General features: G+C 41.1%; 3 protein-coding genes across 4 annotated transcripts; 2 read left to right on the forward strand and 1 right to left on the reverse strand.

Moving 5' to 3' along the window:
* Nucleotides 1-251: 251 nt before the first annotated feature.
* Nucleotides 252-4637, forward strand: LOC100702093 (potassium voltage-gated channel subfamily V member 2). The gene is made up of 2 exons (XM_003445565.4): nt 252-1726; nt 3310-4637. The coding sequence occupies exons 1-2, from the start codon at nt 392-394 to the stop codon at nt 3574-3576; spliced, it is 1602 nt and encodes a 533-aa protein (XP_003445613.1). The 5' UTR covers nt 252-391; the 3' UTR covers nt 3577-4637.
* A 7476-nt stretch (nt 4638-12113) lies between these two features.
* Nucleotides 12114-14357, forward strand: LOC100701549 (purpurin). Its single transcript, XM_003445563.5, has 6 exons — nt 12114-12635; nt 12834-12948; nt 13315-13451; nt 13543-13655; nt 13738-13950; nt 14060-14357. Exons 2-6 carry the CDS (start codon nt 12835-12837, stop codon nt 14068-14070), a joined length of 588 nt encoding a protein of 195 aa, XP_003445611.1. The 5' UTR covers nt 12114-12635; nt 12834; the 3' UTR covers nt 14071-14357.
* Nucleotides 14358-14738: 381 nt separating this feature from the next.
* idua (alpha-L-iduronidase) lies at nt 14739-22199 on the reverse strand. Of its 2 annotated transcripts, XM_025897138.1 has the most exons (15): nt 22079-22199; nt 21817-21874; nt 20751-20891; nt 20503-20585; nt 19706-19813; nt 18965-19060; nt 18411-18613; nt 18044-18223; nt 17433-17649; nt 17122-17331; nt 16897-17018; nt 16031-16156; nt 15655-15731; nt 15431-15531; nt 14739-15338 (listed from the first exon to the last, which is right to left on the reverse strand). In XM_025897138.1, the coding sequence occupies exons 3-15, from the start codon at nt 20771-20773 to the stop codon at nt 15238-15240; spliced, it is 1647 nt and encodes a 548-aa protein (XP_025752923.1). In that variant the 5' UTR covers nt 20774-20891; nt 21817-21874; nt 22079-22199; the 3' UTR covers nt 14739-15237. The 2 variants fall into 2 exon arrangements, with proteins under 2 accessions (XP_025752923.1, XP_003445712.1); XM_003445664.5 differs by having other exon boundaries at nt 21817-22172.
* Nucleotides 22200-23257: the final 1058 nt, after the last annotated feature.

Raw genomic sequence — 23257 nt, forward strand, 5'->3', positions numbered from 1 at the left:
AGTTTATCCTGTATTAAAGTATTAAGTAGTGTAGTTTTATTCAGACAGCATGCAAGTAACAAAGCATTTCCCACACATAGCCTTCAGGTATAACTTCTTGAGTTAGGGATTTCAAAACACATTTTATATAAAACGAGATGTATTCTTATTGGTCATCTGTTCAGATATTCTACACAGCCACCGTCATGTCACCAGGCAGCTCAGCAGAGGATAATGGTATTTATATGTCCTGTAAGCACGCGGATCCTCTCAGTCAGCAACATTAACAGGGCCATGAGGCATCCTGCTTGTGTCCTCCACTCTTAGGTAAAGGGGGTATTAGACTCCGGTAATGCTAGTCAGTCTGGCTGCTCTGTTTGTTGTGTAGTTTTTGAGGGTGGAGCACAGGAAGATGGGGAGCACCAGGAAGGTGGACAGCATACTGAACAGGAGACAGAGTCTCTTCCCCAACTACAAAGTCACAGATTCTGATATTAATCGAAGACCTTCTGAGATTGTTTACCCACTAGCAAAGGAAAGCTGCGTGAAAACATGGAACTCTCTGCAGGAGCTCAGCAGGGACATCTACGACATTTATGCAGAATATGAGGACGAAGAGGATGACAGTACTCCATACGGCTTCGCCAAGCACATTTCCCCCTCCAAGAAGAACTATGTGATCAATATTAATGTAGGAGGGAAGCCCTACAAGATAGCCTACAAGATGGCAGCGAAGTACCCCAAGACCAGGATAGGGAGACTGGCCACCTACACAGACCACAACATGAAGCTGGACCTGTGTGATGACTACATAGTGACCAGCAATGAGTACTTCTTTGACAGGGACCCAGATGTCTTTCACAGCATCTTCAACTTCTACAGGACGGGAGTGCTCTGGATCAAGGACGAGCTGTGTCCCCGCAACTTTCTGGAGGAGATCAACTACTGGGGCGTGAGAATCAAGACCACCCACCGCTGCTGCCGCATCGCCTTCGAGGAGAGGCAGGACGAGCTCAACGACCAGCTGAAAATCCAGAGGGAGCTGGAGGCAGAGGTAGAGATCGAGGAGAACGAGGAGCTGTTCCACGACATGTTCATGGGCCACATGCGGCGAGCCATCTGGAACTTGATGGAGAAGCCTTTTTCATCTGTGCAGGCCAAGCTGATGGCTGTGGCCTCCAGTTTGTTTGTCCTGATCTCCCTGGTGGCCATGACCCTCAACACAGTAGAGGAGATGCAGTACAGAACTGCTTCAGGTCACCTCAGCGGCAAGACATACTGGGAGTACGTGGAGTCCATGTGCATCACCTTCTTCACCATGGAATACCTGCTGCGTCTCTTATCCACACCTGACCTCAGTTCCTTCAGCAGGAGCGTGCTCAACACCGTGGACCTAATCGCAATCCTGCCTCAGTATCTGCAGTGCATTCTGGAGATCTTTGACAGCCAGGATAATTACATGAAGCATGAGGCTGACATGCAGGCGGTGGGGCAGGTGGGAAAGCTGGGGCAAGTGTTGAGGATCATGAGACTGATGCGGATCTTTCGGATCTTGAAGCTGGCGCGTCACTCCACTGGTCTGAGGGCGTTTGGCTTCACCCTGCGACAGTGCTACCAGCAAGTGGGCTGCCTCTTCCTCTTCATCGCCATGGGCATTTTCAGCTTTTCTGCTATGGTTTATACCGTGGAGCACGATATGCCACACACAAACTTCACCAGCATTCCTCACGCATGGTGGTGGGCAGCTGTAAGTGCATGTTTGTATTGAGGGGTATAAGGAAGAATGACTACAGTCTGAAATAATAACAGAAAGGGTAGCAAATATAAACTTTATCATAAAATAAGGATTAATGCATCCTGTCCTTGAGTAACTCGTGTCTCAGTGCAACATTATTAGATTACACTGGGCAATACCCACCTTACAAAACAAATGAGGTCAGCTCTGATTAAGGACATGTCTCCCTGCGCTTCCTAGGAATTGTGTATTGAATATTTTCTGATTAAATAGGGGCACCTTGTCAAGTTTTAGAGGGTGGAACAGCCATAACTCCAGTAGTGTCTGTGCTGGAGTTTAAGAGGTTAACATCTTGATTCACAGAGTCTTCTGTTGCCATGAATAAACCCATTAACAGATCCTTTCCCTCCCTCCCCTAAACCAGGTGGTAGAATCTTACATCTAATCCAAAGGAAAGAAACAATAATCCTCTGAATGATAGTCGTGTTTATGGAACTCTGAAACCTGCTCAAGGCTACCGACTCCAGTTGCATTATTGTGAATTCACATACAGTGAGTCATCGAACCACCTACTTCTAAAGCAGTTTACCTGCAGTCTGTTGGCAGGATACCTTATGAAAACTGAACTGGTGTCTGACAAAAGTGCTCATGGATCAAGGGGCAGTGTGGGTGCTTTCTAACTAAAAGACTGAATGTATTTACACAATACAGCCTGACCGTGAGTCTGTCAGCAGGAGGGGAAAAGCAGTGAAATTCAGCAAAACTGAACCACTCTAGGGCAAGATTTATAACTACTACAAAGGTGGTTTGCTAGTCAGTGCATGTCCTGATGTGAAACAAATTGTCATGTGTCATCTCACCGTAAGTAGTTGTGTAGCAGTGATTATTATTAATATCTAATAATAAGATCTAATAAGTAGTGGCATGGTGTGTTAACGCTGCGATGGGCTGGGGACCTGTCCAGGGTGTACCCCCTCCTTTGCCCCATGGCAGATGGGATAGGCTCTAGCCTGGAAACAACCTGGAATTGGAGAAGTGGTGGAAAATAGATGGATGAACATTTGCATTTTTTTAACATAATTATTTTTAGCATACCTACAATTTGCAGCACTGAGATATACAGAAGCATTTACAAACTCTTGTTCGTGGACGCTGCACTCTAAAGAGGAGGCCAGGCTTGTTGTTAGGACGGTTAAGAGAGTTAAAAAAGTTCTCTTAACACTGACCATAAGCTGTATATAAAAGTTGGCTGTAATGTACATTCTATCTTATGGCCAACAGGGGGCGTCTTGTGTTTAGAAGTGAGTGTGAATATGAGCATGCTGCTCACTTCATTCATAACCTCAGTAAACACTTTCCTGTCTTTTAGGCTGCTAGTTAGCTACCGAGAACACGCTAACCTGCTAACACTTTCCTGGTGGCCTCAGTCATTCGTTTGAAGGCTTATTTAATACAATGTGATTTAGATTACAATAGGCAGGAAAAGCAGAGACAGCTTTAGGCCAGTTTAGCTGGGCCCTGGCTAAACCTGCCTACTGTTTATTTCTGGGATGTTTTTTCCATCAGGACTGACCGCTCTCCTGTCTTCGCTGCAGGTCAGCATCTCCACTGTGGGCTACGGAGACGTCTATCCAGAGACCATACTAGGCCGTATTTTTGCCTTCATCTGCATTGCTTTTGGAATCATCCTCAACGGCCTGCCCATATCCATCCTCTTCAACAAGTTCTCTGACTACTACTCCAAACTCAAGTCCAACCAGTACACCGCCTCCCTAAAGAACCGAGGGAAGGTGAGATTTGCCAAGAGGACGGTGAAAACCCTGGAACACTGCTTTGGAAACCACCAATGTCATGCACACTGATTGTTTTTTCTTTATAGAACAAACTAATATGCTTCACTGTGAAACTGGAACAGGGACAAAAAAAAGAAAAGAAAGAAACCACTCAGTTTACTGGAGTGGGGTGCTCCAGCTAGTTGGCAGCTTTTGTAAGGGAAGCATATGGCTGTCTACACCCTCCAGACTAGTTAGCTATTAAACTGAGTTCAGAGTGAAAATCTGGCACACAGTGTGCCGAGAAGAAGAGGAAAACTGGTCCCTTTAAATTTTCTTACAGGAAATTATATTTTTATTAAGGGATATTCAAGCATTAAAAGCATAATTTAGAAATATTTGTTTAAAGAATACCACAAATGTAAACATTCTTCAAATCTAAACAATATTTTGTCAACTATGCACTATATCAAAAGAAAGACAAAGAGAAACTTTTGTGGGCAACATTTATTAAATTGTGCACATCTACAGTATTTACCCTTGGTGCAAAAATGGGAATAATTCTCTCCATAAAAGCATCTAGTATGTAAAAAATATGTTTACATATGATCGTTTTATCCATGCTGTGAAGATGTTGTTTTTTTAACTTAAAGTCAAGTTTTTAAGTGAAATGTTTTAAAAGCAGTACTCTTAATTTCCCAGAGTGAAAATCTGTAATCTCATCAACATCTAAATGTTTGGATAAAGAGGTCAGAGTTCACCTGCTCGTTCTGGATACCTATAGCATGAATGAAAATCCTTTAATCCTTTTCTCTCGGGCATAGGCAGGGCATAGGTCCTCATGCATATCTACAGTGTAGCTCTGTGAAATTTAGGAAGAGACACTTTTAAGAGGCAGCTGAACAAAGTTTCCTTTCCTTTGCATCTGAAGTGCTTTAAATCAGTGTTCACACGGGTGATCTGTTTACTTGGTGAACTTTGTAGAGCAGTGCTGCTTTTCATGTGTTTGCAGTATTCGGTCATTTTGTAAATCTGCATGCAAAGCAAATAAATCATTCCGCCAAAGTACGCAGTATGATTCATTGGCTTTGCCCGCAGCAACATATGCTGTCTCAAACATTGTTTTCAATAAATGCTGTTTTCCTCATAGAGAGAGTCTCCTCAGTGACTGATTGTAAACAAGTAGAGTTTATTTAAACTGCACTTTTCAAGAACAAACATCACAGGGCTTTGCAGTACAAAATAGGATACAAAAGTTTAAACTATAAATGGATAAAAGTAATTAAAGCAAATCTCACACATGTGGGTTTTAAGGGGTTTAAAAAAAAAAGAAAAAAAAAAAAGGTATCACAGTCCAATCAATGGAAGCGAGTTTCACAACTTGGGAGCCACAAGCTCAAAATCCCAGTCTCCTGTTGTCTTTAACCTGGATCTAGGAATAGGCAAAAAGAGATGGTCGGATTACCTCAGAGTCCTAGCAGTTACTTATACAGCTGTAGTCAGAAGTTCACATGTACTGGTACTCAAGATGGGCATGAACATCATGGTAATTTTGGGCTCTTAATGATTTCTTTGAACTGTTCTTTTTCCAGGGTCTAATGATTGGACAGCAAACATCTTTAATGACTTCTGGATTTTCCCTAACACAAACACAGGGTCAAAATATACATGCAGACTCAAATATATACACATGTTCACTTAAATCTTTTAATAATTGGTGCTGAAGGCTCCACACTGTCTTTTAACCTGACAAGGCCTTTTAACGTCTTGGTGATCATGACTGACCACAGCTTGTAGGTTTTCCTTGGAATTACCAACACTCAGAACAATGGGAAATTTCAAGGAACTCGGTGTCTAATCTAAGAACAGAAATTGTAGATTTACACAGGGTGGGAAGGTTTCTTTCTATACGTAGGTACATGCTGTTCAGATGTGGCATCACTTTGCTAAATTCTTGAAAAAACACCTGAACTATCAACATCAGATGAGTGGAAATTGGTTAGGATGTTCAGGAACAACTCAGGAACCACCAAGACTCAAACTGCTGGAACACCAGCATCACTGTCCACAGTCAAGTCAGTTTTATATTACCATGGAGTGAGAGGGTGCTGACCGAGAAAGAAGTCCCTGCTTTAAAATCAACATCGAGCCAAATCGAGCCTTCTAACAAATGTTTTATGATAAAAATGAACAAATATCAAGTGATTCTGCAACAATGACAAGAGGTATGTTTGGAGGAGTAAAGGTGAGGCTGTCAAAACTAATACTGTACCAGCTGTCAAGCATGGTGGTGGTAGCATCATGTTCTGGGGCTGTTTTGCTGCCAGTGGTTGTTACATTGCACAAAGTTGATGGAATAAGAAGGAAGAATACCTTCAAATTCTTCAACTTCACCTCAACACAACAGCTAGAAGGTTGAAACTTAGACACAGTTGGGTGTTCAAACAGGACAATGATCCCAAACCGAAATTAAAACTGGTCTAAAATAAACAAATCAAGCTAATGCTAAGCTTCTGGTATGGTTTTCCCAAAGACGACAGATTTTGTGTAACATGGGACCTTTTAGAGGACCAGGTGAGCAGCCTCACAGGAGCATTCTGAGCTATTTGCAAGTGATCCAGGAAAAGGAATAATGAATTGCAATGGTCAAGGAATGACATAACAATAGCTTGTATGATTGTCTTAGTTTGAGACAGAGACTTTAAAACTTTACAACTGCATACCTGATTAAAAGTTACCCCCAGATTTCTCACACCTGGGTAAACTGAACATGAAGTGTGTCCAAGGTTCTCAGCTATCCTGGGGATCTTCAAAGATTCTTTACTGATCTCTGCAGGAAGACATTTGCTACTGCAATGTCATGTCGGTGTATATAAAGCCACAGTTTTTAGATCTCTGGTTGAATATTATGACAAAGAGAAAAAGTATTACTGACATATTTAGTAATGGGCTGGTTTTCCTGCTGCTGTTATGATTTTCCATTTAGCTCATAGACCTTATTTCTGTGGAGAAGGTGGATTATGAATTATTATTATTATTATTATTATTATTATTACTATTATTGCTAGATGGCAGCATTAGTAAGGGAATTAACCCAGTGTTATGTCTGAAGAAGAGTTTCTACATTATTTTCAGATGTAGACAAACTCTATGACTGAATATAAACAGATAAAAGAAGATAAAATGTTTGCATTTAATTAGAAAAACAGTCCACAGGGTGGCACAGCACTGTTACATGGAGGCATGGTTGAGGAAGTTGAGTACTGTAGTACATATCACAGCACAAAACAGCATTTGCAATGCTAAAGACATTTCACATCAACTTTATTTTTGTTTTATTGTATTCGGTACAGAGTTGATTGCTTTTTATAGTTTTTATCAACTACACTCTTCAAAAAACCTAAACACATTAGGTCTAAATGGGAAAAGATATCATGCTCATATCTGTACAGTTACGGACAGAGTGATGTGTTTGGAACAAGAGGATGGGTTAGTCCATTTTGCTGAATTTTCATTGCAGTAACTCAAAATAGTACTCAGTAGTTTGTATGCATACGTGAAAATGTCGGGGCATGTTCCTAATGCGATGACGGATGGTGTCCTGGGGGATCTCCATCCAGATCTGGACAAGGGGATCACTGAGCTCTTGGACAGCCTCAGCTGCAGACTAGATCAGGTGAGGGGAACTCCAGGCCTCAAGGCTGAAGAGGACCATTTGTTCCAGGAGGTGGCAGCAGTTCCCCAGCGGCAGTAAGACCTAAAGAAGAAGACGCCTCTGCTCTTCCTCCTACTGGTGCTAAAGTGACCTCTGCTGCTAATCGTAAGCCTTCCGTGAAACTATGGTTCCTCCGGTTGCAGTGTCACCTCTGATTAAGGTTTGCATTGACACACATTTTGTTATAAACATTTACTAGTGTTTTATTGTCAGACGGCACAAACCGCTGTCTTTTAGGCTGCTAGTTAGCTACCGAGAACACGCTAACCTGCTAACTTTTAGCAAGGGCATGCTAGCTGTCAGCTGTGTCACTAAAACTATGAATGAGCAGCTGCAGCCTGAGCTGTACTGTTGTTTGTTTGTGCCGTACAGCTCAGCTTGCACTGACCGTACATGTGTGCAGGAGAACAGTGACTGTGTTACGGAACATCACGCTTGATTTGACTGATAGTTAAAACAAGCTGCCTTCATTTAAACGCCGAATCGCTAACTGGCTCGTAAAGTGGAGTCACCGGAAATAACTAATGACTAATTCTAAAAATGTGTTGTTTTTGTAATTGTCTCTGCATCAAACAAGTTTAGCTGCTGTTCGCTACTTCAGTTGTCAGCTGTCAGAAAACTCTTGTTGCCCCCTACTGGTCATACTGTGAATGACCGGTGGATAAGGTCACTGTAAACTAGATATTTTTTACTGTAACAGTAACTCTTTGTGCCCTGTCGTTAATGCCCTTTAAATCCTCAGTCAAATGTATGTTTTGTACTAATGAAAGCTCACCAGGTGTAGCAGCTGGTGTTAGAAAACACAGCCTCCAAATGATAAATACTTTAATCCCATAAGGGAAGTTTTTGTGTTACAGCAGCAGGATAAAGAATACAAATAGTACAGTCTTTAATAAACATTAAACAAGTTAAAGTAAAAATGCTGCAGGCGCCTACTAAGGGCATTATTCTATGAGAACACAAAAATGTATATATACTACAGACTGACATTGTGTAAGAGAATAATGCATAATGCATTAATAAATAATATACACTATAAATCTACAAAAAAAAAGCGACGTGACGGTATAATACACAATATCAGAATATTTCAATAAATTTGCCATAATTGAAATGTGAATCTATTAAAACAAGGTGCATTATAGTGCAATAGTAGAGACACAGCAGAAGTTAAACATACTACAAAAGTAGCCTAGACAGTTTTTTTCCCTCTGGAAGCCTTAAGTATAACTGCTTAACACTTTAGTTATTGTTGAACTAAAGTGTGAACTTAACCCTGTAACCCTTCAGGAGCTGCACCATGCTGTCATATAATAAAACTGAAAAATATTTTCTGTCTTGGATCAAGCTTTTTGCAGCCTTGTTTTTCCACCATGTGATCACATCAGTAATTTCCATCCACCGTTTGCCCTTCCTGTCATACGGAGCGCAGTCAGCGAGTTCTCCAGCGATGCTCAGTGGAGTCATTTTACATTTGGGTCGCACAACACCAGCCGCTAGTATCTCCCTCTTTATGGCAAGGTTTTACTCGGTGGTGTGTTTTTGCCTCAAGTGGTGAAACACCTTTTGTTGTTTCCACTTTTACTGGGAACATTTTTCCTCCTGTGTTTTGTTGGAGGATTTTTGAAGTAGCTCGCTTTTTAGGTACCAAATGGTCATCAGAGGCTGATGCATGGCTCTCACCGTCAGACATAAATCATTTATCATTTACAATTATATCATATTTTTTCTTTTGCATCTCAGCTGGCTCATTATGGAGTTTTTGGCACTAACATGTACACATTTTCTATTCCAGACAGCCAGGTACTCAGCTTTGATTGTTGGGATCATATATGGCAAAAGGAGATATGGTAAGTTGTTACTAGAACTGTCCTTTACTGCAGCTGTGTAGTGTAATGAGGTCAAACACTTCCATTCATTGGGCAGAGCTTCTTATATACTACGTGTTGTGTAAGACAATAGTTGTATCTCATAAATCAGGAAACTGTGTCTTTTTCTTCCACCTCAGCTTAATAAATGTTCTAATTTGCTCAGATCACCTGAAGCCTATTGCAGCAGAAGAGAGGAGGATTGAGGAGGAGGAGAAGAAGGTCCGTGAAGAGCAGGAGCGCATCGCCAAGCAGCTAGCAGAAGGTAGCTTGTTCACGCAGACATACTGTACAGCTCACATTTGGACTCAGTAATGTGGACGTCTCCCTCACGACTGCGTCCTCAAATCTCATATTTTGCTCTCGTCCTCACAGCAAATGAAGACACCATTCTGAAGTAAAGCCTTGGAGTGCTGTTTGAGGATGTCCTCGTCCATGTGCAATTTCCAATCTCTTCCTCCTTTTTCTGGAGTAGCAAAGGCAAAATGGGGTCACTGCCACTCAAAAACACTCCCATTATGTGGACATGTTCACCGTTACCTTTAATAATACAGCAGCCCTTTGGGTTTCCAGATATTGTGATTTAATGTTAGTCAAGGATTATGGAGTAAAGCTTTTGAACTAAAATGCCATATATGCACTGTGGTCTTTGTTCTCCTTCAGTCAGTTGAATTCCTGATTGCTTTTGCAGTCAACACTTTTTCTCATTAAATGGTGAAATATATAATTTATTTACAGTTACCTTTTTTTACTGCCAACACCTTTTTGGATCACTGGTTTCCATTTACAACACCGACTTCAAAATTTGCAGAATTGTCTGGGAACCATTTACAAAGGGGTGCTGGTTAGTTTAGTAAATGTCTCATTTCTTCTTAAGAAATGCTGATGAAACACGGAGTGCACTGATTTATTATTTTTTTTCCTCCACTTTCGTGCACCTCCGTAATGCTTCTCAGGTCCTGTGTAAGTTGATGATGAAAGCACTGTTCCCTCCAACCTCACTCCAGAGCACAGGTTGTCAATTCATTTATACAAATCCTGTTCAATCCAAGGAGCTTTTGAGGTATTATGTCCACTTTCTCCAGCCTTCACTTTAAGCTTTTCAATAAAGACATAAGAAGTAAAACTCTGTGTGCGTGTGAACCACTTTTTGAAGAATAATTTAGCAGGTGGTGACACGTCGGCCTGTGAATATGCCACCATGATGGTGGGTTATGATATGAGTTCTGAAACTTTACGGGTGTGGCAGTGAAATGGCAGTGATCGGTCGAGGTCTGACAACTAACTGGCAACATGGCTGAGGTGATCTCTAGTTTTTGTTACAGTGGAATGACTTATCCTCTTAAATCCTTTTGCCAGGCATTCACAATCTTTTCTGAAAGAGCCTTTTAGATGTTGGCACGGTGACATGCCACCAGGCCCTTGATGTCAGTTTTAAATAACACAGCCTGGAACACTTTATTTTATAGATTTAAAGGTAAAAATGTACTTATTTTGTGGCTGATCTTTAATTTATATTTACTTTTTTAAATGCATAAATATGCAAAGTTTATGAGTCATACGCTCTTTATTTGTAGCTCCTTTAAATAGATTCACATGCCTGTCACTCTGCTCAGTCCTGCTGTATTTTTGAACCTGTGGAAAAGTTAATACTTAATGTCTAAACTTCCCATTTAATTAAGATTACAGTTCATGTGGAAATTCATTTTCACTTTTAGTGTGACCCACATTGGTTGGTAAGTGTTAAAACAATATTAACAACCTCTTATTTTTTGCTTAATTGCATTGCCTAAAAATAATTTCTATTGTTTCCTAATGTTCAGGATTATGTCATTAATTATTTACACAAACCTACAAAAAGATAGTATTGTGAAAAGAAAATTTAACTGGGAGAAACGTGAATGGCTAGATGAGTATCAAAACAGTTACTGCAGCTTATGATTGAATAAGATGGACGCATATATTCTTACATCCATTCTGGACATTCAGCTGCTTGTTATACAACTTGAGCCAGTCATCAGCCAGTGACCTGACTTGGCTCTGGTCCAGATCTGATCAACCTGAGCTCACTTCCAGTTAAGCAAGTGTGCGTCTGTAACAGGATCATTTAAACCTGTCGTTTGTTTTCAGATTAGAGATGCAGAGTTAACACTGCTGACACGTGACTGGCCACATCAGCGTCGACGATTTGACTGCATTTAAAAAGGTGTGGACATGGGGCACAAAGGTCTTATCTAATATCTTCAGGACAGGTTATTGTTAGAACGACAACAATGACAGGGCTGCCAAAAAAAATACAGCCGGATTTACTGGCACACTACTCGTCTTAAATTTCCTTCCTTAACTTACAAAAATATCTCCAGAGAGCTGTTAGGGGGATTACAGTGATCTGGTTACGTTTGGGACACAAAAACAGAAACAGACTCCTTTTGATTTTACACATTTTGAAGACCTTTTTTTGTAAGCAAACCATGTAGACAGTGTATAATATCTTATAGTGGAATATAACTTAACTTAACCTTGATACCTGTGAAACACAAGCGTGTGCATTTTTAGACCTCTGCACATGCAGGATGCATAAGTGGTGTAAACTTTCTATAATGCAGCTCAGCTGTTTCCTGTGTGACACATTGCAGGGTGAAGCTGAAGAAGAGACAGATTACTTAACTGAGCAAGTGGCAGCAGCCAGGAACACCTGAGCCTGTGCTGACCTAACATGACCCAGCATTCACCCAACATCCAGTATATATATATCATTTTTTTGCAGTTTTATCAGTTGTGCATCTGTACTGCTTCCCGAAGATGGAAAACAGATTTTTGATTTTTCCATTGGTTGTTAAAGTTCAAGACCTCACAAAATACATAGTTTTACATTAAAAACATCCTGAACAAAACAGAGCAGACAAAAAGGCTAAACAGACGGAGCTGTAATCCTAATCTACAAATAGACTTGGCAGAACAAATCACTAAGTTAATTAGTGTAGGATTTTTTTATTATGTTAAATTAATAATACTACTACTAATAAAGAGAATGTCAAAAGAACAAAAAACATTAATGCTCTTGGAAAAACTGTCCCTGTTCAGGGTTTTGGGAATATTTTGAACACATTTAAAGGAAACTCATAGATGCAGTAGAAAAATGGTCAGTTCAGAATCTTTCTTGAAACCTGCATCTTTCTCAAACCCTAACCTGCCACGACAAAAATACACTTTATACATTTTCATGTATCCTCGGGGCTAAAAATACATTTGCTTGCTCATGTAAACACCTTCGCTGTGCATACGTGACCTGAGGCTCAGCCAGCCTTATCCTGCCCAGGCATCTGTTATCTTGTATTCCGTTATGTAGCCCTGCAGTGAATTACATAAAGCCTGCTGAATCTGGGGGTTCATCAGCTTACACCGGCGGATTTTGTTAACTGGATAAGCCGTAGATTTAAAATCTGAAAATAAGCAGTGAGTCTGTGCGTTGGGTATAAAAGGCTCACACAGCGTCTTCTCACCACAGTTCACTGCAACAACTCTGCACTGAAAACATCTTGTGGCTTCTTCATTCCCTGCTTCAGGTAAGGAGTTGCTGCTTTTAAGGGACTTGCTCAACTTTTTACAAATAAATATGGAGCTCAAAGAACGACCTTTTGTTATTCTTAACCATGTAAAGACTGTGAGGATTTTACAAGAGTGTCAAAATGATTTAGGAATGCTGACTTTACACCTTTATATAAACAAATAATAATACAGTCTTAATTTGGGTTTTGCCTTAGAATGGATTTTCAAATCTTTGCTCTGGTGATGATGTTCCTGGCCTGTGTGGAGCACAGCCTGGCCTCCTGTGTGGTGGACAGCTTCACAGTCAAACAGGACTTTGACCCCAAACGAGTGAGTATGCAAATGTGTCTTTTAAGGATACTTCTTAACCCTTTCATTAAGAGATCAAAAATTGAAATATATTCTAAGACTTTTTCTGTGTATTTTTGAACTTTCTGTAATCTGAATTAGCTTGACTGTATTTATAGTAACACTGCTGTATAATAAGTAGTTAAAAAATAACCGAAACAGGAACAAAATGATCAATGTGGCTCATGTATAAACCAGAACATCATCGGCATACAGTCACACATATGAACTTATGAACTATGTGCTACTTACTGTCATATTCACACATTTCAGTGTGTATATCCATAGTGTACTATAGACATGCCAATCAAAATAAAGCTCATCTTTGCCCTTTCTTCCCCACAACAGTATGCAGGAAAGTGGTATGCTCTGCAGAAGAAAGATCCCGAGGGTTTGTTCCTGCAGGACAACATCTCTGCTGAGTACACTGTTGGCGATGATGGCTCTATGGTGGCCTCCTCCAGAGGCAGAGTCACTCTCTTTGGGTGGGTATTTGCAACATACTTGGTAGCAGCTTCAATGTGAGATCATGAATACGCTTGCATTTGCTAGACATTTTCTCTCCTCTGTATTCAGGTTCTGGGTTGTCTGTGCTGACATGGCTGCTCAGTACACAGTCCCTGACCCTGGCAACCCTGGCAAAATGTTTATGGACTACCAGGGCCTGGCCAGTTACCTGTCCAGTGGCGGTAAGCCTGCTCATCATGTTCTCTTTATCACTCTGTCTTTCCTTCATGGAGCTGAGACTAATTTCTCATTCCTGACTTCTAGGTGACAATTACTGGGTCATTGATACAGACTATGACAACTATGCCATCACCTATGCCTGCCGCACCCTGAAGGATGATGGAACCTGCGAGGACGGCTATGCTCTAGTCTTCTCCCGCAATCCCCGTGGCCTCCCCCCTGCCATCCAGAGAGTGGTCCGCCAGAAGCAGGAGGAAATCTGCATGGCCGGACAGTTCCAGCCTGTGCTGCAGTCCGGTATGTAAAACAGGGACTTGTGTCGAGGGTTGTTTAGCTTAAGCTCTGATGCAGAGAAAGCCTTTTAACACTTAATCTGACACTTGTTCCTCCTCTCTGTTTTCAACAGGAGCTTGCTAAACAAGTGCTAATCTGGGGCATGTTGAGCAACCCTACATTAAAGTGGATCCAGGAGAATAAGCCTGTCACATTCCAACTACGTGGCCAACATCAGATAAATCCAATCCAATCCATAACCCTGTGAAAACTTTAAACCTGCCACGACAAAAATACAATTTAAATCCACTGGAAACTATTAGCGATGGAGTGGATATCATCAAATGACCAGCTGTATCATACTGTCACACTGGTGGGTAACATCTGCACTGTGCCATTCTGTATCGGTGACAATAAATTTTGTAAAGAAACTTGTGGTGGCTCTTTATTTCCCTTAACTGCACTTCATATCTACCGTTCACTTATTTATCCAATCCCTATGAACTTAAAAACGTACAACAACTTCATAAATAAATGTATGAGCGATGATAATGCTTTCTAATGGCACTTTTATTCACGTTTATTCACTCTTTTAAAGTGATTCGCTTGAAAAATTAGAAAACTAACTAACTAACTAACTAACAGAAAATGTTCCCTCCAAGGCAGAGGAGAAAGAAAAGGGATGCATTTAAAGAAATGTCTTAAAACCTGTGATTATCTCAACTGAGCCTTAATCAAATCAGCAAAGATGTACAGGAAAGAGGTTCAAACACCAACCAGGCAGAAATAGAACAACATTGTCGTCCCATGACTTCCCCCTGCACTTCAGATGTAGCAACACCCTCAGACAGAAACTGGTTCATCTCAATGCACTCCCAAACACAAGCTGAATAACACAATGTATGTTGTGCGGTGCGGTGAGTAGTCCTCGGACTCTAAATAGGAGAAACCAAACAGCCGACGTAGAAGAGCCACCTCAACATGACAACATCTGCACCTAAACGATAAAGGTCACTCTTTCAAGGATGCAAATGTTCACACCTTGGACCGAGAAGACAGATGTTTTCAAAGAGCAATAAAGGAGACGATCTGTGTCCACCATCTTTGAACAGACACCAGATATTAGAAACCAACAATGCAGTCTAGACATCCCTTCCCTAGCGTCTCAAACCTCACTTACACCTTGCCTCAGGTGACCTCAACATAATGGGGTGGGGCAAGGTTTCGCAGTGATTTCACACCTTACAATAATTTACATTATATAAAACAATAACAAAACGTAACATAATAGCCAGCAGACTAGATCTCGGACTAATGCTCCTCTGAATATCTCTCTGGCAGTGAGTACTCGCCGGGCCTTCCCCAGTAGTCCACAGCTCGAACTCTGTACAGACCGTCGACCTCCTGGTCCACTACAGAACACAACAGAGAGCATGATATTATTTCTCTGTACAGTCTCTAAATCACAGTCTCAGGTTTAGAAGAATTTAGTGTGAATTCTTACCTGGTGAATAAACATAAGAAGTAAAAATAGTGTCCTGGGTAGTAATTTTGCTGAATGTCTTGCCGCCTGTGGATAATTCCACTTCATATGTTTTGATGCATCTGCAAAGCATAACATAATAAAAGTGGTATTAGCCTTAATAATGTTGTCCAACCTTTAAAGGATAAAGATGCATATAATGCATTTTAAAGCAGAGTGAAATGAAATGGATGAGAAACACCTACTTTGAATTGACACAGTGGTCAGACCAGATAATAAGGACTTGACCTTTAGTGATCCTAATGAAGCGTAACCCGTTGACCTGAAGAAGGTCAAATATAACGCAGTGTAAAAATATAAATCTGTGATTAATTTTATAGACAACAGATCATTTAAGACATACATTTATTTTGAATTTAGCAATTAGACCTACTCATAAAGACTCGCCTTGGCTCTACAGACTTCTTTCTAGCTTAAAATTAAAAATATAATTAATTAAAACATTTTAAAGCCGCTTCAGCTTTCTTATTATTTTCTAATATTGTCTTTCAGAATCATTTATGCCACAAATGTAATATAAGATATTTTACCTTCACACCATTGTGTTGTGTTGGTACTAACCTGGTCTGGTACACCTTTCGGTCGGGCACATACGTGGATGAGGAGGACGGACGGCACCGGCAATTTGGCTTTCAGAATCAGACTGTCTCCTGCAGGAACGTCCCAGGGTCCGTCAGTGTGGGGGCCCTGAGACAATGACACATCAGCACCGGGTCAAAGCGTGTCTCAGTGCACTTGAGAGAGCGGGAAAAGGCCAAAGTAATCTGTCAAATCAGTTCAAGTCTTAAAGACTCACAAAAAAAAAATGATGCCACAGCCATCAACTAGATAAGAAAAAAAGATGAGAGTTCACACTGGGAGGAAATCCACAGTCTCACAGTGTGGTGTGCAGAAAACATCGTCAAAAAAAACAATAAAAGCAGAGAACCCTGTTTAACTCGGTGGAGCTGGGGTGCAGATTTAGGAATCAATAGCATGACATAATGTGTGCCACAGCCTTTCAAGGCTCTTTCATGCCGGTCACGTGTGCTCACTGACAACCTGCTCCCTTCTGTAAAGAGTAAAGGGCACCAGTAGCAAACCTGCCTGTTCTGCTGATCTCTTGGGAATGCCAATCAAGCCGCAAGGTCCTGGCCTGTGACCATAGATGCCGCTAAAGAATATCAGGACCACACGCAATCCTGCGGAAGTCCGATTTTGGCAGTATGCTCAGAAAATGGACATTAATAACTCGCTCGAGGTCATTTTTTTTAACTGACATGTGGTGATGATCAGATCTTCCCCTAATTTTTTCTGAATAGTGTATCAAATAGGATAAATAACTTTTTGCTTTTTTTTTTTTTTTTGCTGTACACTATTTGAAAAACATACATACAAAAGCATATTGCAGAAAACTAGAATCTATACTGTTCAGCTGTCCTGTTTACCTCCACACTCCTGAGGCGTCTGAACTGCTCTGCTGTGGGGTAGTCAGGGCTCCCCATGTTCTGCCACAGCTGGTAAGGGTTGGTTACATTATTGTCCAAGTAATATGTGACATACATTAGACCTGGATAACAAATAGATAGCAAAGAGGAGTAAAATGAACCAAACAGACTTACAGAAATCATATCAGATAAACAGAAACACTCCAAATCCCCTGACAGTGTTACCATTTTGTGCAGGCAGTCCTTTCAGTGAGACGGTGACATCGTCGGTGATGGTGGAGGTGCTGTTGTCCTCACTGTTGTACACCAACACTGCTGCCTGCCAGCTGTCTGAGCCACCGGGCATTACGGGTTTGTGGCTACTGGCGAGAACTCCCAGTGTGCTGTTGTGGCTTCCTGATGAGTTCACAACCTGAGCCAGAAGCTGGGTCTCTCCTAAAATGTGAATCACAGGGACACATACGAATTAAATCATGTTTAAATGATTCATCCCTTTTTCCCCTGAGGGAACATGTGTTCTAGAGTAAAGATGTCACCTAGCAAAGCCAGCAGGCCCATGACTGTGAGGACAGGCTTCCTGATGAGCTGAACATGAGGGGGCTGAGTGTTGTTGACCTGGAAGCGGGCGGTCAGTGTGCGCTGGGTGAAGGGGTGTGGGTGGTAGCTGAGGAAGGCATTGTCGTTGCTCAGTAAGGTGTAGTTGATGGTGCTGTTTGGGTTTGCCATCAACACATTCTGGTGCTGGTTTATAACCTTTTGGAAGGTGGACAGCAGAGGATTTGATCAGGGTGATTTAGCTGGCAGAGAGAAGCTCCTCGTAAAACACGGACAACAAATTAGTTCTTTTATCCCATACCCACATTTAGACTGGTCTGATGAATACATATTATGCAGTTGTTGGGGTCATTTCTATGGGAAGAAGATCATACACAAAATATGGAGGCATTTGCTGATCCCTCCATTACCGATTAAAGTTTGCTGGCTCGGCAATTTAGAGCTGCCGTGCTCGCATCAGCTATTTGGTACCGCCCTTTTCAGGTCTAAATGAAATATACTGTTCTAGACTGGACACTTATAACAAACATAAATTCCCACGTGAAATCATTTTTTTCCACCCATGCTGTTCATTTGAATGTCTTCGCCTCACCTTTACCACCATTGCAGCATAGGTCACATCAGCCCTCCACTCCTGAGGCCTGGACCACCCTACCAGAGGATCAGCCTCGTCATTGTAAACAGGCAGGCTGCGAAACTTAGGGAAACGCTCTTGGATCTCTCCTACAGTCTGGATCTCCTGCTGGAGGATGGGGAAGGAGTAGCCTCCTCCCTGAAAGATCGAAAACAGGAAGTCAGCCTGGAATTAAGCAAGTTTGTGTATTAATAACTATAGTTTTTCCTAAAACAGCTGAGTCTATGAACATAATGATAATTATATTTTTTAGGCAACTATAAGCACAAATCTAATACATAATCAAGACTGCTTTAGTTTTTTATTTGCTAAGAAAAGAAAACACCTTTTTGTGCAGGGCTATATAGTCCAGTCTGACCCCAGTCTCTCCAGTGAAGTAGTTGGTGCCGTTGTAGCAATGCTGCAGCATGGCCCAGCAGTACGGGGAGTGTGGAGGGGGGTGACAAGAGTCTCCTGGACCTCCAAACTTCAGGAAAGTACTGGCAGTGCGCAGACCCTCTGAACAGGCGTCATAGTAGTTTAGAAATCCTTGAGAAAAAATGATAATCCACAGCACAGCACTGTCATACTGTCTGGTGAGAACATTTTAATGAACAATAATAATAATAATAATGAAAGAAGCGCCAGAAGAATTGTGTTTTTCAGTTTAGGTTTAGTGCTTTTAGGCAAAACCCATTAAAGCAGCTCTTAGACCATAACTGCATAACTTAATATAAAGTGTGTGCCCGTTTACATTCGCATTAAATGACGCTATTATAAACACAAGCTCCAGATCTATAAGAGAAGATGACATTTAGGGGAAAAAATGGTAACAGTTTACACACACAAACATATATACACACCTAAATAAAAGCCATGCACAATGTCTCATAGGTTTACCTTGAATTGAAATAGTAACATTATCAAAGTCATGGTTGTTGGGCTCATTCCATGTTTCAAAGTTCCATTGAGAAACACTTCCCAGGCCATATTTGTCTGAAATTTACAACAAGCAAAAACAGTCATCACAAAATGCATGAGCAGGGTGGACACAGTGCAGATTAAGCCATTTAGTTCCAGCTAAATCACATGTTTAAATGCAAGTCCGATGATTGTTTCTGCCACAGTACATTTTCTGAATACTTCCATCAGGATCATTTTAGTCAAAAAATGACTGTTATTCATTATTTTAATGCACAGTAATTTGTTATGGCTCTATTGTTGGACCTCACTGTTCTTTTAATGTGCATACATAGAAAGTAAAACAGCAGCAATGAGAATTAGCCATAAATGGCATGAAATGTAGGAGTTGGGATGGAGGTGGGTTGACAAGTGGCTTACAGAGCCAGATGAAACTGTAAGCAGGCTCAAGCAGCTTAAATATACGGTATGAGCTAAACCATCGGCTTTTCCGGGCTGGTAATGAGATCAGCGTCACTTAATGGTCTACCAAAACTAACACTATGCACACTTTATGTAAAAGAAAAAAAGCCCCACATAAAGGTTTAAATAAATGGCAAGAACTATATAAGATATTCTATATCAACTTCTGTTTTTTCCTTTTTAAAATTCTTATTGATTATGCAAAAAGGTACAAAACAAAAAACTAAACTCTAATGATGACTGCTCCCACTCACTCACCGATGTACCTCTTGGCTATGAGATAAACCAGATTTCTCCACTTGACCACTTGTGATTTATCCTCAAAATCAGTGAAGTAATTAGAGACACTTCCCATCAGTTCAAATCCTGCAACAGAGAACAGGAAAACCCCATTACGTTTTCTGATATACAAATTTCTGATGTTTAGCTAACAAATTAACTAAATGGTAAATGGACTGATTCTTATATAGCGCTTTTCTACTCTTCTGGAGCACTCAAAGCACTTTATACAACATGCCACATTCACCTATTCACACAAGCACTTTCTTCTATGCTTTTTCAGTGCTTCTTAAGCTAACATTCACACTCCGATGGATGCATCGGAGAGCAACTTGGGGTTAGTGTCTTGCCCAAGGATACTTGGCACACAAACTGGAGGAGCCAGGGACCGAACCACTACGCAGATGACCTGCTCTGCCTCCTGAGCTACAGCCACCCCAAGCAGGCTAGGCAAGGCAAACTAGGCTTTAGATTTTGATGCAAGAGAATGGGGAACAAGGATTCAGTACTATTCACTTAACCACAGCTGTACTTGCACTAATAAATCAAAGACTGCATGTCCGTCTATTCTTGCTTTTCTCAACAAGTTGTCATCTGACCTACTTCAAAAATGGCTCATGTATTACTCGAGTAAGTGCAGGGTCAACTTTGTGGTAGTCGTGACCTCAGAAAGGATGTTATACTCGTCCATGACCTCATAACAAACAATAAAAAGGTAAGAAAACAGATGACAAATTTACATCAGGAACAAATATAGCGGGATTGTAGTACAGTACCTGGTTGAAGGCCATTCACCCACAATAGCTCTATCAGTCGGTCCAGTCTAGTGAAGTTATATTGAGATTTTCCTCCAATATCTCTAAAATAACAAAGTTAGATGAGACCACTCTTAGTAATGCTGTAAGTTATAACCTACAAGAAAACCTTTCAAAAAGCTTGTCTTCAATCACGAGTGTATTATAACAAACACGACCAACCACATGTCATGCTATTTGCTACCCACTTGTTCATTTACTTCACTTACTGTGGAGTCACCAGCTCCAGCATCCAGTGTATCCTGACCTGCTGGATCCCTCCATGAGGGACAGAGCCCACATAGGCCAAATTCAGCTGCTGGTCAATGCTCAGGTCATACTCATGGGCCTGGGTGTGAGGGAGTGGGGGGCTGGACACAAAACACAGACAAACATTTAGCTTTGGGCTATATCTACACACACACACTCACTGGACATTTTATTAGGTATACCAGATTGGACCCCCTTTTGCCCTAAACTGACTTAATTCTTCATGACACAGATTCAACAATGTACTAGAAAACCATCTTCAGAGACTTTGATCTGTAGTGACATGATAGCATAACATAGCTGATGCAGATTTATCAGTGGACTGGTGAATATGGAGGCTATTTGAGTACAGTGAATTTTCAAGAAACCAGTTTGGGATGATTTGAGCTTTGTGGCATTGTGTGTGATGCTGGTGCTGGAAGCAGCCATCAGAAGACAGATGTGATCATAAAAGGATGAAGATGGCCAGCAACAATGCTCAGGTAGGCTGTGTCGTTCAAATGATTCTTAACTTTTAGTAAGGGATCTAAAGTGTGCCAAGAAAATATCTCCCACACCATGACGCCACCAGCAGCCTGAAGTGCAGATACCAGGCAGGGCCCTCATGTTGTTCATGCCAAACCCTGAATGTAGTGGCAGACACTGAGACTCATCAGAGCATGCAACATGTTTCCAGTCTTCTGTGTTGATGAGCCTGTGTGAAATGTGTTCTTAGTTGACAGAAGTGTGGTCTGCTGCTGCTGTAGTCCATCTACTTCCAGATTTGATGTCTTGTGTGTTCAGAGATGCTCTTCTGCATACCTTGGGATCGACTTACTCTATCGTCCTACGTGTTCCTAGTAAATACATTGTTTTTAAACACTTCCTCTGAAGTATTCTGCTACAGTGAATATAAAAGTAAACCCACAGTCAGTGTCCCATTCCAGTGAAATCTCTGCTTTCTGGCTGACACTCACTGTTCGGCGCTCACACGGTACGTTTTGCTGGACTAACGGTGAAAAGGGTAAAAGTTAAAACTGGACCTACCAGAAACCAGTGCTTCTCCAGAAGTGTTTAAGATCTCCTGTCGGCCTTTGCACGTCAACTGTGATAACATAGGAAGTGCTTGAAGTTTCGGAAATGTAAAGGAGCAAAGCTAGAAATATAAAAGTTTTCCACACCATCATGTTTGCGACCCGCTAGCTTAAACGGCTACAATAAAAACAGGGTGTGTTATAAAGAGAGTGGGGAAGTGTGCCTTAAACGTCGTCAGTGAGTAAACACGAGAGAAAGTTCTGCCATAGCTCACCTAGATACACATAAAACACCAACAAAAATGTTTCTAACAAACTAGCGAAGTGCGACTGCAGTCACGTGAACATGACAACGTAGATTACACGCGACAGTGTTGTAGTCTTTTAAGGAAGTGAGCTGTGCGTCAGTTGCATGAATACAAAACCCCTGCACATTCAATTAAGGAAACAATTAGACAGCACATTCTGCAGAGTAAATGATTACTGCACATTTACCAGAACCATATAAAAGACGTAGCTTATTATTAGATTATCGATTAGATGTGGTTTATTTGACTACAAATGGAATCATACTGGTTTAGTTGTGCATCAAGCTACATTAAATCCCCAATTTTGACTCTACATATATAAAAGAAATAGATAATAAATCAGACGCTCAAAATACAAGGAGCTGTTAATGGGACATTTATTAAAAAACAAAACAAAAACAAAAAAACCATAGGAGAATCAGAAGGCATTAAAGGAAAAATACAGATGTCATTTACAGTTTAACTCAAAGATTGTTAAACAGCAAGTTATACACAAACATTTACACAACCTGTACAAATATTTTTCCTCCGCAAACTTGCAAGTTAAATTTCAAAATAACTTAAATAGTTTTCTACGTAAAAGTGCAAATCCATATGGGTGTGATGTCTGTGAGTAAGACCATGGCGACAGAAAGGGTGCTTTGAGCTCACTGGCTGTAGGATGTCCATTCGTAAGGCAACACAAACACATTTAGCTGCGTAGTTATAATGCCTTGCACAGCAAATCAGTACTGTAATGTCCTAAACAGTCCCAAACTCTGTGACGCCCTTTCTCAATGAATTGTGCCCAACCCTAAATAAAGCCACTATTAAACATTGCAGTTCAGTCTTTGTAGTGTTCTCGGATTCAAAGTTTGGAACGTCAGCATTACAGTATAGCAATGACAACCTGTTACATGTATGGTAGTGTTATAGGTTAGCATTAAAGTCACAGTTAACCACAGACCATTCTATACAGTCTTGAACCCAAACACGACAGGGTTGTAGTAGTCCACAGGTTTCAGGTTTCAACAACAAGTGTGAGTAGAGGTGAGGCGAAGGCGGCTGCTGATTCTCCACAGTCACAAGGCATGAAGCGACAGAGAGTGGCAAACTGTTAATGCTGAAACTTCAAAGTCTCTACAGGCATCCTCCTCACTGGTGAGG

This window comes from Oreochromis niloticus, linkage group LG12 (assembly GCF_001858045.2).
Source record: "Oreochromis niloticus isolate F11D_XX linkage group LG12, O_niloticus_UMD_NMBU, whole genome shotgun sequence".
Taxonomy (NCBI): domain Eukaryota; kingdom Metazoa; phylum Chordata; class Actinopteri; order Cichliformes; family Cichlidae; genus Oreochromis; species Oreochromis niloticus.